This window comes from Sipha flava, unplaced genomic scaffold (genome assembly GCF_003268045.1).
Source record: "Sipha flava isolate LNK unplaced genomic scaffold, YSA_version1 553_pilon_pilon, whole genome shotgun sequence".
Lineage (NCBI taxonomy): Eukaryota > Metazoa > Arthropoda > Insecta > Hemiptera > Aphididae > Sipha > Sipha flava.
In genome coordinates this window covers 204619-221942 of record NW_020273536.1, presented here as the reverse complement: position 1 = coordinate 221942, position 17324 = coordinate 204619, and the positions used below count along the sequence as shown (strand labels likewise).

Genomic DNA, 17324 nt, shown 5'->3' with positions numbered 1-17324 from the left:
AAGTAGAAACATTTTAGCAATGCATATAGTTTATTAACTATAAATTGTATTAAATAACAATGTTAGACCCCCCCCTCCGAAATTTTTTTCCAGTTACGGCCTTGTATTTAATATCAATTTTCGTAAGTATTCAAAGGATTTTTTAAATTAGTCTCTTCGCTTCTTGGGAAAGTTGCCAGGACACTTAAGGCAGCTGACATATAGAACATAGTGAGTCACAACGTGACAATTGTGGTCTGTAGATACTGCATGATATTAAATCCGTATTGGTTATGTATTTGTTGTAGTTGTATTGTTTATAAATGCTAATCAATGAGAGGTGTAATAATGAATCTTCATAATCGAAATGCTAGTATTAACTCATTAAATAAATGATACACCTATTTGCTGATTTTTAATTGTAAAACATAAAACCCTAGTGTTCCATATTCTAAATTAATTTTATATTCATAGTAAAATGTATGAAAAAAGCATAAAATTAAAAAATGTAATAAAATTTGTTTAAAAAATCGGTTAAATATTATGATTAATAAAATTATACTTAATTAAAGGTAAATTATTTACCTTTTTGGCCGAATCATTTACTTTATTGGTATAATTTTAAAGCAAATAAAGCAATGATAAACCTTCGTATTTTAAAAGAAATCAGAGCGAAGGTTGGGATTAACAATTGTATATTATAAAACATTGAAATCGTATTTAAGAGTCGTTAATATTCTTATTTATAATTTTGCATTATCTTATAATCTTTACTACCTAAGTTAAATTTACTTATATCTACATATTTTTTAAATGATTTAAAAAAACTCATGGTTAGCCTTGAATAGAATTTCCAAATCATAAAATCACTTAATTAATAAGAAGAAATATAAACTTTAGCGAAGAACATATTTTTTTAACATATATTTGGACTGGAAGAAAGAATAGCTGTGTCATCAGCGTATGTTGCTAGAATGGTGTTACTAGATTGAGGGATGTCTGCTGTGAACACATATTGATCAAGGGATAGATCACTACCCTGTGGAACTCCAGCATATATTGTGTGAGTAGATGAAATATCGTTACCCTGTACGAATGATTTTGTAGGTAAGATTTGATAATAGGATAGTAGGGAGCTGGCATGAATAAGCACACATTAACTATGCTTCATATGTACCCAAAAAAGTGAATTGAGGAATTACTTTTAAAGCAATTTGAATAACCGTATGCAACACAAGAAACAGGCATATTTAATAAATATTAGTTACTAAATAGTGTATAATTAATGTTGTGATATGTGGAGAATAGTGTTGATACAATATTTTGCCAACCCAAAACATGGTGGACAAATGATAACATAATCAATGCGTGCTTCAAGTGATATCGAGAGTTCGTCATCTAGTATAATATAGATATCTATGGAAAAATGAGATGCCTTTGGCGTCAAAAGCGTTCGCTATCTAGCAGACCCCCACCTAATTGTTTTTTTTTAAATTACTACGGTCATAGGCATGAATAGACCTGTATGACAAGGAGTGCCTACAATACTTTTGGGCCCTATCTTAACAAAATGCGTAGATACATTTAATAAATAATAATATATAAATAACGTAATAAACATAACTGTTCACGCAAACACGGTGAAAATGTAATGACCGGGTTACAGTTGGTAGCGCCGAATAGACAAATATGTTTGATCAGCCGAACGACCGTTAGGGGCGGTTGACAATATTTAAAAATGTCGTTGTGACGCTGTGCATCTGTTAAATATACTTATAAAAGTATAAATGAATATACTAAGTTTCATGAAAATATTATTACTTTTTATTTACAATTTACTATATTTCTTATAACTATAATTGGTTAGTCATAGAGTGATGAATCTATATGGTGGGGAGGATATACCATATAATGATTTGGGTACAAAAGTGATTATATGAAGTTATTAAATATTAAATTTTTACACGGGGGGCTAAAAAGAATTGGGGGGGGTGCTATATAAAGGAAATAAGTGGGTTGCTTATTGTTCTTTAAGGCCGGTTAAAAATGTATGCTGCACCCGACACAAAATCCTGCGCACGCCTATGGTTTTGCTTGTTAATAAAAAAAATACTAGCAAGGTATAATTTGAATTTTTTGCTCCATGGATAATAAATAATTGATAAAATGGTTTTAAACGTACCATCAATATATAAAATGGCACATTCAGTTAAATATTTCAAATTAGTTTGTGTTAAAAAAGCTATTATATCATATTTTTTTCTGAATTATTAATTAACAAAAATAATTCATCTCAATTTGTTTTGATTTTACCTAAATTTGTTAGAGCTAAATGTAGTTCATCTAAATTTATAGGCAACTTTGGAATCATACTTGAACGTGCATAGTGAATATTTTTTCTTAAGCTAGCCAAAGACGATCCGGTTTGCCGGAGAGGTCGGACTGTGCAGGCGGACTGCACTATTTTTCCGGAACGTGTGTGTAACAAGTTTGCGCAGTTTTCGGGGACTGTGCAGGCGGCCGGAAAAAAATCGAAAAACGATTCTTTTGGCCTGCGCAGTCATTACTGTACAGGCATACCGGATTGTGTGTGCCCGTGTGTTGGTATTACCGTCGTTCGACCGACTGGTTCACTTTTGCAGCATAGTACTTTTTATGTTTATTGAAGGTTAGGTTTTGTTTGTTTGTTGTCATTGTAACTTATTTTACAATTTATTACAACTTAACATATTTTACTATATTATATCTAACATATTTTATTAAATTATATAATATAATTATGAACCGTAAGAATTTGGAAGAATTTATAAATTTATATAAATTATATCTATGTATGTGGCAAACAAAATCTAAGCTTTACCATGACCGCCCATTAAGGGAAACGGCTTACAAAGTATTAGTGGACAAATTAAAAGAATCTGAACCAGATGCGAACAAGGATTTAGTGGTAAAGAAAATCAACAATTTAAGAAGCAGCGTCTGAAAAGAAAAAAAAATATGAAGAATATAAGAATATGAGAATCTGATTAAAAAAAAAAGCCAAAAATTATAAATATTTTGAACATTCGACACTCGCAGCTGAGGACTATTGGCCAGAAAGCGTGTGACTACGCAGTCCTGCGTATACGGCAAATCGTGGCGTGTATGTCGTCGCCGGAAATCGGTTAAAACTGTGCAGGTTAAACTGCGCAGGACGACCTCTCCGGCAAACCGGATCGTGTATGGCTAGTTTTATACGCATCGTGTCAATAGTAGTTAGACTACTTATATCTCCTTCGCGTAATTCTCGGTGTAAAACTTGCAACGCTTCAAACGGATCCTCCAAAGCTTTACGTTTTAATTTATTACTTACTTTTTGTCGAGTTAAAATATTGACATCGTCTTTTATGTTTTAATATTGCCAGTTATATCTGTTTTTTTACCATGAGTAACCAATTAATTACTTAAACATATAGTAAAATGAACATCAAAATCATTATTTGGTTTTAATTTTTTTAATAAAAGGGAATTCCTTTTTCAATTTTTCAGTGAATCGACATAGTCTTTTCGGAGCCATTTTATTACAATTAAATTCAAAAATCACGCGATTAAAAAGTACATAAATAGGTATAAAAAAATAATTATTACTTATTTCGTCAAAATAATAAAAATCAACCTATACACAGGCGACCTACACGAAGCAAGCTGGAGTGCACGCAGCCGAAAACTGTTTTTCTATCATGACGAAATTATTCGTTATTATTATTACTCGTCAAAACAAAGTAGTTTATCAATAACATTTTTATAAACAGAATATTATTCCAACAATCATTATGATGGATAAAAGTTCAATTGAAGTAAACGACAAAATTTATAATATTAGCTATACGACCTAACATTGATAATAATATAATAATAATAATAATAATAATAATAATAATAATATATTGGATTACTACCATTTGTTCCGCGATAAATTTGTTCCAAAAAATCACATTGATTTTATATAAAATTATAAGAGTGATTATATGGTGGTTTAAAACATGAAATTTCATGAAACCGGTATTATTTTTTGTCCCGACCGGGACTTATTGAATTACGGAACAGCAAGCTTGAAACCGGTAGTGTCCCGGCTAAATCGGGACGAATGGCAGCCCTATGTTATATGTCTCCTCAACAATAGTTAAATATGGTTAGTAAAAGGTTAAATATGTGTATTATTTATTATATTTAATAAACTGGCATAGTATTTAAAAAAAATATATGAATATGAATATAGATCTTAATATTTCAATAACAAAATAAAATATATAATTATGATTACAAATACATTATAAGTGTGTAGTAACCGGGGTCACTACGACATAGCTAAGATTGCTTTGTAGTCTTTTCCTTAACTTATTTTCCTTGGGTGTAGTCGTAAACAAATATTTATTAAAATACTTTTATAATTAGGGACAGGTTTTTAGTTAATAAGCTAAACAGGTTGTAAGGTTCAGAATATCTCCAACTCGGACATTGAATCTTATTAGAGTGTTATTATTATTATTATTATCGTTCGGGTGCATCAGTCAGACCTGCCTCCCGTTTCCCCTACAACGATCGATTTTCGGATGTGTTGATTTTTTTTTATATGTGAATTTTAATCCCGATATGAACGATTACGGACGGAATTTTGTTTTGTTGTTACCTAGCCATCGGTGGTGTCACAACGTATTTTTTTAATTATTTTATTATTATATATGTATTTCTTTTTACGACAGTGATTACGTAAACGGGATGGAGCAGAGCGTCCGGAATAACTCCCGATGGGGGGATATCCCGATGTCAGGTCGAATGTCGTTACCATTGGTCTGTATTGATGTCCTATTCTTGTTTAATGTTTGTCTGTTTTGAATTATTGTCTCTATAGTTGAGTTTGTTTTACCTGAAGGAGGTCTGTCTAATAAAAATTATGTAAACGTTTTCAAATGAAAATTTTGAAATCGAAGTTGGTTTCATCGTGATAAAAAAATAAATAAATCAATTGCATAATAATGAGTCTGGAAAGATTCATTCGCGATTAAATCCACGATCTTTGCGTATCCATCGCGAAAGCCCGTGGCTGGCGGCCCTGTTCATTATATTCAGTTTAAATGAGTCCACGTGGGATTTCGTTTCTAAATTGAATATCAATCGCCACACATGGTGACCCTGCCAGGATACGTTTTACGTAAGTTTTCAATAGACAAAAAAAAAATATTTATAGTGATGTAAAAAAAAAAAATAATAATAATAATAAAAGAATAAAAAAATTAAAAAATAATAATATTAAAAAAAAGAATTTAAAAAAAATGTAATTACTAAGTTATCTATCTTTTGAAGGAGCTGTCGTTTTGTTATTGAGTGCACTATCGATTGAAAGTTCTTTGTGACCATATTATATTTATTTTATTATTATTTATTTAGGGCCAACGTATTAGATTTATACTATATTGTATAATCGCACATTTCATTTATATTATCCGGGTGCTGAATGTGCTGTTTATTTGTTATGGGTCCTACTCGATTATTCCATTGGGAGGGATGTTTTTTTTGCATTTTATTTCTATTATATATTTTCAATTATTACATATTGGTCATTGTTTTGCTATTATATATTCATACTAATTTATAAATTTAGTTGTAAAATAATTTTTTATTTTTTGTTTTGACTGTTTATTTGAGTATCATTGGATCGACTGAATTCATACTTCAAAAAAAAAAAAAAAAAACGTTTTTTATGTGAGAGTTCATGGACCGATACTGGTAAACGTGAGATTCATCCGCCGGGTAGTCTAATTGACCAACTACTTCGAAGAGATCAAAAGAAACCAAACGTCATCATGCCCATGTCTAAAGAACCAGGTTCTTCGACAACCCAAAATACTGAAGCCACTATTGCTGACTTATTTATAATCATGGAACGAGCGAACGAAGAAAGCCGTAAACGTCATGAACAAACCTTCCAGTCTATTGCTGAGTGTAAAACCATGTGCATTAGTGACATCACTCGGATTAAGGAGTAATTTGGAGTTGTTGTTGAACGACTTAATGGACATGATGAGAAGATCACCAAGACTGAGAAAAATATATCTGTTCTACATCGAAATCAAGATTCGTATTAGGTCGGACAGAATAGATCAAATGAGAAATCACTTTCTGTGGTGAAGGAAGTTAAAGTTCTTAAGAGTCTGTAAAATATCTACAAGTCAGTGTCTCCGAATCTATGAAATCAACCCCAAATTGTGAACAAACCCATAATTCCAATGAAACGAACATTTCTGTACAGCATGGGTCAGCCCAATTGTTCGCATAGACAACATCATCAATGAATCAACCTGAAAGATTTTGTGATGTGATCTCGGAATTCAATGGACAACGACGAAATTTATATCTAGAGAAGTTTTTAGAACAACTTGATCGATATTTTCAATATGGATATTTTCATGATGGTCAACGAATTGATATTTTTCAACGCCGTCTGTCTGGTCATGCTAACGTTTGGTTAGAATCCCTAATGCCATTCCCAAATACTTATGACGAACTAAAGGTATTGTTCAGACAACAGTTTTGGTCCGCAGCGACCCAGAGAAAAATACGGAACGAAATTTTCTGTCCATACCAATATCGAACGTCTCATGGTATCGCTACGCATGCAATGGGGTGGATCGCCAAGGCAAAATATCTCGGGCCAGCCATTGATGCATATGATCTTATTGGTGTCATTATCCAGCATTATCCGTGTACCCTAGATATGACAATTACTTGCCGTAGTCCCCGTTCAACTCATGAACTTCTTGCTATCCTTACGGAATTCGAAGAATTTACGTCTTTTTGTGAGAAAGTTAGTAATAGACAATCGGAAAATACTCCCGAGCCATTTGGGGTCTATAATTACCGAGGACGATACCACAATGGACGTAGACCACCATTTGTCGATCATGATCAACGTAATTACACCCGGAATGGATATGACCATAAATTATTGACATTTATTTATTGATTTATAATTTTATATGATTTATATATTGATATGACCTGGCGTGAGACGTATTTCATGCAATCGGACGGAGTTGATTGAAATATACATCAATAATAATTTGAAAAATACGTAAGTTTAAATAACAATTATTAAGGGTTTATAACATATACGTCATTGTAGAATAGGAAAAAATCCCAGTCGGGATTCGTAGATAAAAGTTATGTCAATAAATCTATAATTGTCGTACAAAATGCGCATACGCGTCTGCTGAAAGGTTAAAGAACAACGAAAAGCCTTGAGTCTTTTCCTTGTTCTAAATTACTATTACGCATTACGTCTAACTATTTGAGTATAAACAGGGACGTAACGCCCATACTTATTCTGATACAATGCAACCAGACTTATGAATAAACCGATACTGTTAAGCTTATCGGGCTACCATTATGTTGTGTTTCAATAATATAATAAAATCACATTTATTACTTAAAAAGTGTTTTCTTTATTTTACTTCAAATTTCTACCAATGAACGTGTAATTACTGCAACAAAAGGTGACTTCGTCGTAAAAATGTTTTGAGTCAGTCTTTGATCAGACCGGTTCATTACAAGTGTCTTCTCCAGTAAACTAAACTAACGAAAGGACACTTTTATTAAAAGTATGTAACAATTTATAAGTGTCATAAACGCTAAATAACGACATTTTTTGAAATATGGAACTATCAAAGTAAAAAATATTCAAATATAGTAGAGTCGATTCAAAGAAAGAAGACAACACATAAATTATTCTTTCAATAATAATTAATCAATATATATACAATGTGAGTCTGCAAACAATAAACTATAAAAATGGGGATAGACTTCCTTGATGTCTGAAAAATAATTTTGTACGAAAGTGAATACTTTATAATAGGAGTGTATATCATAGGCGTGTGCACGGGGGCAGCAGAGGCAGCAAATCCTGCCCCTGAAATTTCTTTGGGGCTACCAGGGCCGGAAAGTATTAAATAATGGGCCTCGGTAAAATTATATTTCCATAAATGATTTTTTTTTTATTGGTAAAGTATAGATAAATATTTAATATTTATAGAATTTAACAGTATAAAACTACAAGACCTGTCTACTATAAAAAGAAATAGCCATGATTTTTAATCGTAAATATTATCATTTTGACCTACGTGATGTTGGCCCACCCTTTTTTCACGGATTAACTGGAAACCTATACCAATACTTTGCGAGTTAGTTGCGATAATTTGCAAGTTCATTTTCAAAATTTTCGAGTAAGTCGTTTGCGAGTTATAATTAAAAAACAGAAGGGTGGGCCAACTTCACGTAGCCCCTCCAAGTCGCTCTAGAACTTCAAAACCGATACCAAACGATGCGTCTTTATTTGCGAGAATATGCGAGTCCATTTTCAAAATTCGCGAGTTCACCCCTTACCCACAAATTCCATTTTCCTACCGTGTAGTTAGCTAACCCAAGACGCCCTAGAATTTCAAAATTGATACCAAACAATGTGTCTTTATTTGCGAGTTCATTTTCAAAATGTGCGAGTAAGCCGTTTGCGAATTATAAAAGAAACAAAAGGGTGGGCCAACTTCACGTAGCCCCTCCAAGTCATCCTAGAACTTCAAAACCGATACCAAACGATGCGTCTTTATTTGCAAGAATTTGCGAGTTTACCCCTTACCCGCAAATTCCATTTTCCTACCGTGAAGTTAGCCCACCCAAGTCGCCCTAGAATTTCAAAATTGATACCAAACAATGCGTCTTTATTTGCTAGAATTTGCGATTTCACCCCTTACCCACAAATTCCATTTTCCTACCGTGAAGTCAGCACACTTAACACGCCCTAGAATTTCAATGGCCCGTTTTCAAAGGAAACAAAGTAATAACCGGTTGTAGATAAGATATTTTGTCACCACAGCTAGGGTTACAAAAAAATCAGTTTTTTTAAAAAAAACATAAAATACGTTTTAATTGTTTGAAACAATGTTTTTTATGTTATATTTTTTAAAAATTTTCGTGAAAAGCTGTACACACTATTCACGAAATTCAACGAAAACGTGAAAACATGAAACGCGAAACATGCATAGTGTGGAGCGACCTTAATAAATAAAGAAATTTTTATTTTATTGCATATGCGCAGATAAAAAAAAAATTAAAAATGAGAATTTATCAAAAACATATGTATTTATATGTCCTGTACCCTGTAAAAAAAACCAGAATTGAATTCAAGGTCATGCGTCATCGAAATATTTCTTGTTACCTTTAAAATTGAACACATGATATGGTATTTATCATATATTATTTTTGCTGGAACAATATGAGTATTAGATTAGTATTACTTAGTATACAGTGAATATTTTTATTTATTCATGAGTCTATAATAATTTTTTTTTTTTTTTATTTTGAAATAAGAACATTTAACAATCTGTACTCGTGGTACAATAAGCTTAATAGATATTTGAATTACAATAGTAATAGAATTAATACAAACACAAACGCAACAGCATTCAATTTATATATAACGATATTCTTATTTTACATGAAAATCTTGAATTGAAGAGACTGTCCAGCAACAGCCCTTCGGCGAGAATTTTTTTTTTTTTTACGATTAACGTATAATAATTAAAATATAATTTATTCCTGGATAATATAGAAAAATAATTACACAGTGTTTAATGACTATTATATTAATATTTCCTTACATGCATACGATTTTTAGTTTAAACTAGCTTTCCTTGTAGGATCACGTGTTTTGGAAATAATAGTATTCAAATAATACTTTTATTAGAATCTTACTATATACATGTATGCCATATTTCCTTAGGCAGACACCAGCAACTTGCGGCCCACCATACCTTTTTCTTTAACCTTCCAATTATATACTCGTATCATGATTTTAAAAATATTAATTTTTTTACCTTAAATTGTAGTACATAAAATCGAAACGGAAGTATTATAATTTTACGTATAAAAGCTATGAACTTACTACACGTATGATGAGAGTCATAGAATTTCAAAAAAACGACGTTCTTAAAATTGCTTTTGAAGAAAGTAATGAGTCATTACTAATGACTATAAAATATTTTATTCAAGCCTTTCTAAAATATATTTCAAACGTATTAAAAGTTTTTCTGAAAAATGATAACTGTTTTTGGTACCTAGCACTAATATTTTTAAGACATTTTAAGATATTTCCAATACTTAAATTTCGAAAAAATACGTGAATGCAGATTAAGAATATTAACATGCAATATGAAAGCAGATATAATTAATTAGCGAGAAATGTGTTATCTCAAAAATCACACTAGAAACTAAATATTCATATTTTTTGCACTCAAGAATTAACTAATTTTTTTTTTAACTTTTTAAATTTAATGTATTTTATTCTAATTTAGTTACTAAGTTAACTTAACTTCGCATTATAAAACTCATATTATGACTATTACTATCCATAAATATATATTAAGTTTATACGTTAAAATTGTATTTTTAATGACGTTAATTTTAAATTTTATGTGACTCACATTAAAAAGCTGATAAAAAAATATGGTCTTTGTAAGTAAAAAGGTTGCCGATTCCTAGTTTAGGGTCTCGTGGTTGACTTTTATAGTTTGTTATAAAGCTTACTAGATTTTTTTTTTTTTTAATATGAAACACATTGCAACGGAATTTTGTTTTTTTCTTTTTTTTTTATAAGTACAATTTTTATATTACAATAATGATTAATTTATCATAAATTTGGATTAACACCATTTTTTTTCTTTTATGTTTTACATATTCAATTTTTATAATACAATAATGATTAACATCATATCAGGATGAAGTAAATTATGGTTTGTTCATTACTAAAGGTTAGCTAACCTAACCTTATGCTTTGGAGACAGTTGTTGGATGTGCGCCCGAGCTACACATATACCATAGTCGTAGCACATATGTGCACCGAACTGATAAATGAGACGAAATGTTAAAATCTAAAGACTTAGACCGACTACCTCATTTTCCAAATCGTGCCTTCGCTCCATTTACTCCAAAACCTCTCAAATCCACGTCCAAGTACACCACAGATAGTAGTCCTAAACTCTCTAAAACCTCACACTTCCAGGCAAGACCACATTTTACAAAACAAAAGAACAGCTCTAACCTCGCAATTCGACTACCAAATCTTCAGCTACAGTACGGTTCCAAATATGAATTGAGATTCTCCTCTATATAGTTGATTACAGATACGAGTGTAGTCCTGTATTATCACGAACCTCCTAAAGGTCATAAATGTCGAATCGTTAGCCACCATACGGGACGTATAAGGACAAAGTGTTCGCTCTTGCCACGTCATGAAAACCATGTGTAGTTCTATCTCCTTCTCCCAAGAAAAAGAACCTCACACTTCAGAAAACAAAAACTGTAATTTTCTAGAACTCAGATCTCGCGAACTCACTATCAGGTTGTCCTTCCTCTTACTGTATTAAAAAACTCATCATAAACATTAACTTCTCGTCCATCACGTTGGGCCACTTATTTCCAGTGGCACGGTCATATGCTCGATCTGATGTTGCACAAACTCTGATTCAAATTCAAACAAAAAAAGTTACAATAGTTTCAATTTAAATACGATTTACAACGCCCTACTTTCGAAGCTCTTCAAAGCTATACTGAGGTCGTTCATTTTCCGTCACTGGTATCTGCTATGAGTATTCCGGAATTTGTTGATTGCTCGTTTTTATACTTTGATTTTATTTGGAATTAAAGACTAAATATCGGTCGGCTGTAAAATGTAAAATTAAATTACTATTTTATAGAATATATTTGATATTGAATAATAAAGTATATATTACTAATCTTCTTCTTCACCTTTCTTCCAACAATTTAGGGTCAGCCACCTTTGTCATAAACCTCTACTCATTTCGATTTTCTACATTTTCTACGCATTTACCAATGGCCCTCAAACCATTTTCAATCGTATCCAACCATCTCTATTTGGTCTTTCTCTTCCTCTTTTCCCTTCAACATTAATTTTCATAACAACTCTTACTGCATTTGTATCCTCTCGAATCAAAAAAAAAAAATTATTCCAATTAACAATTATAGTTGAATGCAATTTTATTTATATGATTTTTTAAATAAAATTATATTTGAATAATGCCCTACTCTGTAAGATACAACACTTTTGTTATTAAATTGTTGTATCTATCATATACTCGTATATACAAATTCAGTATATCTGATATTCTGTCAGTAGACCGAAAAACATAGTTTATATCGATACCTTTAACTTTATAACTATTTGTTTGACCTAGACATTATAGATTAGAAGTAACTTATGAACATGATCAACGATTAAGATTATAATGACGTAAGAGAAAATTTTATTGCTGGCACTAAGACTTTACAGGATAATAAGATAATAAAAATATGGAAAATAATTATATTGTATATGAAAACGAAAAAAAAAATTGCATTTGTGATGTAAGTGATATACTTACATAGTGGTATACTTACATAGTGGTATATGTTTAAAATATATGTGTTAAAATGACGTATATTCCATTTAAGCACTCATAATTAACAAAAATAATTTGGTATATTAACATAAATTTATATAAACACTGGTATTTCTTTTGACATTCGAGTATTTCTGCAGAGTTGGATAGTTATGAATAAGTAAAAATCATTTGAAAATTAATGAGCTCTAGATAATTCTATCTTACAAAAAAATTAAAATCACAAATTATTTTGAAAGAATTCTAAAATGGTTTTATCATTATAAATATTGGTTTATAAAATTAAAACTATTAAATTACATATATTTAAAACTTGAACGATATTGTTGTATTAAATATTTGCAGACCTAAAACATAAAAACTATGAAGTTTATAAAAAAAAAAATTAATTTTCTCCAAAAATTATCTTATTTTTACAAAAACAACTCCTTATTAATAAATAATTGTTGATAGTCGAAAATGATTTTAACGTAATAAAATTAGAAATTTTTTCTTTCGTAAATATTTTTTATTTATATTGCTAATGTATTTCAAGAAATTAACCCTTGTAAAAATTATTATTTTTATCTTTATTATAAACAATAATTGATTTTAATATCGTCATACTTTTAATAAACTGTATACTTAACTAATATAATCTATAAATATAATTTAATATTTTCATTATAACCATCTATTTAAAGTTACGTCAGATACAATAAGCTTATTTTTAAATTATAATAAAATTTCATAAACATATGTATGTATGTATGTATTAAAATATATTAATTTTTTTAAAACTTGAAGGTTAGTCGGTATTTAGATACAACAACTATAAATTAACATAATCAAATTTTAAAATAATACGAATTGGAATATGTATTGTGTAGTAAGCTCATTAACACAATCCATATACTAATTTGATACTTATATCATAATATTTTATATTATAAATGATAGTAAAAATATTTTAATTAAAATGAATAATGGTTTCATAAAATGTACAAGTTATCCGTTTAAATTAATTACATTAAACCAGCACACTCAATGTCTATAATAATAAAAATACTGAATAATTATTGGTTTAAAAATTTAAATTAACATAGATCAGTTTAAAAATTTAAGAAATACAAAATGTATATAATAATAATTAGATGTAAATTATATGTTGAATAAAATTTGAATATTTATTTAATTTGCTTGAAAATTATAAACATACCTATGTAATAAATATTTTTTTATCTTTTAATTTTGTTAATATATCTTAAAAGAAATGTATATATATATACGAACCAGTGAAGATTACATGTTCACCATTTATCCATTTATATGTAAATTAATATGTAAATATGTTGTTTTTTATGGCCCGAGGAAAAAAAGTTTGGCCACCACTGTATTATGGTAATGTTTCATTTGATTATTACCAATAAAATCATGACTAAATAAAACTTAATATTTGTTTTGATATTGATATACATTAAAATTAATAATGATAATATAAAAATGTATATTATTTAAACTATAACTAAGTTCGGTTTATTTTTATCTTGTCGATTTAAAGCTAGGACATTGATAATTTAACTATAATAATTTTAGATGAATCAATGACCAACGTATAGGCAATAAAAGATAAAAAAAATTAATTTAATGACATTTTATAATGATCGTAGGTTGTATTAATTCAAACATTAATAGCTTATGTATCCGTTTCTGACCCCTGCACTCATTTATTAATGGTTTACAATTGGACGTATACTTTGATGAGTATGAATTGTCTTATGTATGTCTGTAGTATATAACTTACAAGAATGCCAATATATAAAAATATATAAGAATGGATAATTTATACAATATATTTTATCAATTTATAAAGTATTATAATATATAATATTATATAATATAGATATAAAATACTACCTGGTAATATGGTAAGTTTATGAAGTTAAAGCTTAAATAATAAAATTAATAATTTGAAATTTGTAATAAAGCAAGTGAAAAAGTAAAACTATACTAAAGTCTCGTTGATTTTTTAATCGGATTAAAAAATGGACTCGAAGTAATTTCTTATTTTCAGAGTTATATTTTGATCCAAATGAAAAATGAAAAATGCAATTTCAAATTTTGTTTATAAAGTATGTTATAATCCCATTTAATAAAAGTTACTAATAATAAAGAAAATAATTATTAATAATTATAACACCTATATGAAATATTCCTTTTTTCTTTTCGAATATAAAAAAAACTAATTGTGAATTATAACCTTTTTGAAAAATAAATTTATAAATACATGTATTAAAATTAAAAATAAATTACTTGAAAAACGAAAAAAAGATTTTTTATCGTTCTTAATTAATTGTAAAAATGTCAAATATAAGTTTAAGTTACTTATTAAGTTTGTAATACATAATACCATAATAAATATCATATAATCTTTTTTAAATATAATTTTGTTTCTATTTTGTTATTTTACATTATAAAGGAATCTTACCTATAGTTTATTATAAGAAATACGCATGGTTTTTAATTTTGTGTCGAATTGATTGCTTATTTATATAAATGTACCAAATAAAAATATGCTTACTTTATAAATAATAAGATTTATTACTTTATATTTATGACTTGGAAGCTCATTGTAGTAATGAATATATTGAGATATGTACCTCTAAATAACATAAATTGTTTAACTAAAAAGTTAATATTGATTTTATGAACGAATTGTATTTGATAAATAAAATAATTTTAATTAAATTTAATACAACTGGATTGTTCGTATGTTTAAATTATTTATAACAACCAACATACTTAAGATTCATAAACATTTACGTCACTAAAAATATTAATTAATATATCCAGTTTGATTCATTAACTGTTTGTAAATATATAAGATACATTTTAAACAAAACATAATTATTCGAACGGAATTTATTATATATACATAGTGCGCAGACCTGTATTTCAGGGGGTGCCTTAATACCGATTCGATGGTTTTCGAGGCCCGGTGCAGAATTTTGCGGGGCCCCATATATATATATATATTAATTTATTGATTTATTAATTGTTTATAAAAATCTACGTTTGTTCTTGTTATTATATAAGTAAATAATATTTCGTACTGTCATCAACGATAAACAATTTTACAAGTGCATGCGCGTCAATACTTCAAAGCTATGCGTAATTGGTACCGTCTTAATTTTCGTCGATAACAACCTGTTTCCTAAGAAAACCACAAGACCACACGGGTTGCGATTTGCGTACTGGGACTATATTATTTTTACTTATAGATAAAGTGATATTCGTAATACACAATTTCTGGGGCCCCAAACAAGCGCGGGTCCCGGTGCGATCACATGGCTTGCCCTCCTCTAGGGCCGGCACTGGGGTGCCTACAATATTCTTGGGTCCTATTTTAACAAATATTTTCAGTATCTGTAATAAATTATATTGTATAAATAATTAAATAAACATAACTATAATTTGTATGTAATATTGTGCTACATTAGTCCTATTGTATATATTTTTCCTCAAATTTCGTATATTTTTCTCAGGTGGCTTTAATTATTGATGATTTGTACTTTTATTGTAAATTGTAACTCTTAAATTATCATAATAAGTTATTACACGAAAATTTAGAAACTTTAGTTTTATTTTTTTCAATTAACAAACATAATTTATTTATTATCCTATATTTTAGAATAAATTTAATTTAATTTGAGCAACATCAGTTAAAATATTGGCTCCTTACTCTTAGAATTAAATTGTAGGATCCAATTTACAACATTTTGGGAGTGCTCAGACACACCCGGCACCCCTCATGTACACACCTATGCATGTATATATATATATATGTTTATCTTATCCTTTGTATTTATTATTATATTTAAATTAATTCCATTAAGATGTTCAAATTGTACTTCACTGAGATTGCACTATATATGTAGCTGACTGAAGTTGTATCTTACACCCTTCATATTGTGTGATTACATACCTATGTGTTTTGGCATTTTTTATTTTAGTCGAGTCTTTTTAAACTTGGCAATTAAACTCTCTTGTTGGCACATCAAGTTATGTGTCATATTACTAAATTTAGAACGAATGGTTAGTACGTTATTCTCGGATCATGATTGAGAATTTAGTTAAGATTAAACGTAAATAAATAATCATATTTCTCTAAGCCATTAAGTACCACTACCTACTTTTCGTGATTATTAAACTGTCTGATATTGTTATTAACAGTGCAATGAATTTTGATTGAATTTAATTATGTCGTTTCGGTAAATAATAATGAGCTAAACTATTTTTTTTTAAATTTAGATTTAGATAACTTATGTTTAAATAAAAACTTTGTAAGTACATTGATAGTAAAATCTAGGTATATATAATGTATGCACTTAACATACAACTTTTTAATTATTTAATACTCACAATAAATATTATTTGTATTTATAAGAAAATAATTGGAGTTTATCGAACTTTAATATAATAATTAAACTATTTAAAATATAATTATAATTTGTAACCTACGAAAATGCATAATTTATTCCTTAATATGACATTTTTGTAGTTTTAAAAACAAGTAATTAATTATAGATTATATACTTGAAATATTTCATAATCAATGATAACGTTTCAGTCTTATTAATAATAGTTGCTTAAATATAAATTAAGAAAATTTGTAACTATATTGTTATAGGTAACATAAGATAAATTATATTTTAAATTATTAAATCTATATAGTTTCAGTATATTCAACTGACATTAAAGTTAGCAATTTCGTAATCACTATGACGTGTTAACATATTACTTTAACCCGTAATAAATTGTTATTTAAAACTGCATTTTTTAAAATAGACGATCGTGTCTTCAAAATAATAATAAATAATA

The 17324-nt window shown here is 28.6% G+C and overlaps 1 protein-coding gene across 1 annotated transcript; it reads left to right on the top strand.

The window, feature by feature from the left end:
* Positions 1 to 2758: 2758 nt before the first annotated feature.
* LOC112691071 lies at positions 2759 to 7423 on the top strand. The gene is made up of 2 exons (XM_025565210.1): positions 2759 to 2926; positions 6296 to 7423. The coding sequence occupies exons 1-2, from the start codon at positions 2759 to 2761 to the stop codon at positions 6980 to 6982; spliced, it is 855 nt and encodes a 284-aa protein (XP_025420995.1). The 3' UTR covers positions 6983 to 7423.
* The last annotated feature ends 9901 nt before the right edge of the window (positions 7424 to 17324 follow it).

Coding starts and splice junctions, on each gene's coding strand:
- LOC112691071 (XM_025565210.1), top strand. CDS start 2,759: ATGAACCGTAAGAATTTGGAAGAATTTATAAATTTATATAAATTATAT. Junction 2,927..6,295: donor ATGCGAACAAGGATTTAGTG/GTAAAGAAAATC, acceptor TTGTTCGCATAG/ACAACATCATCAATGAATCA.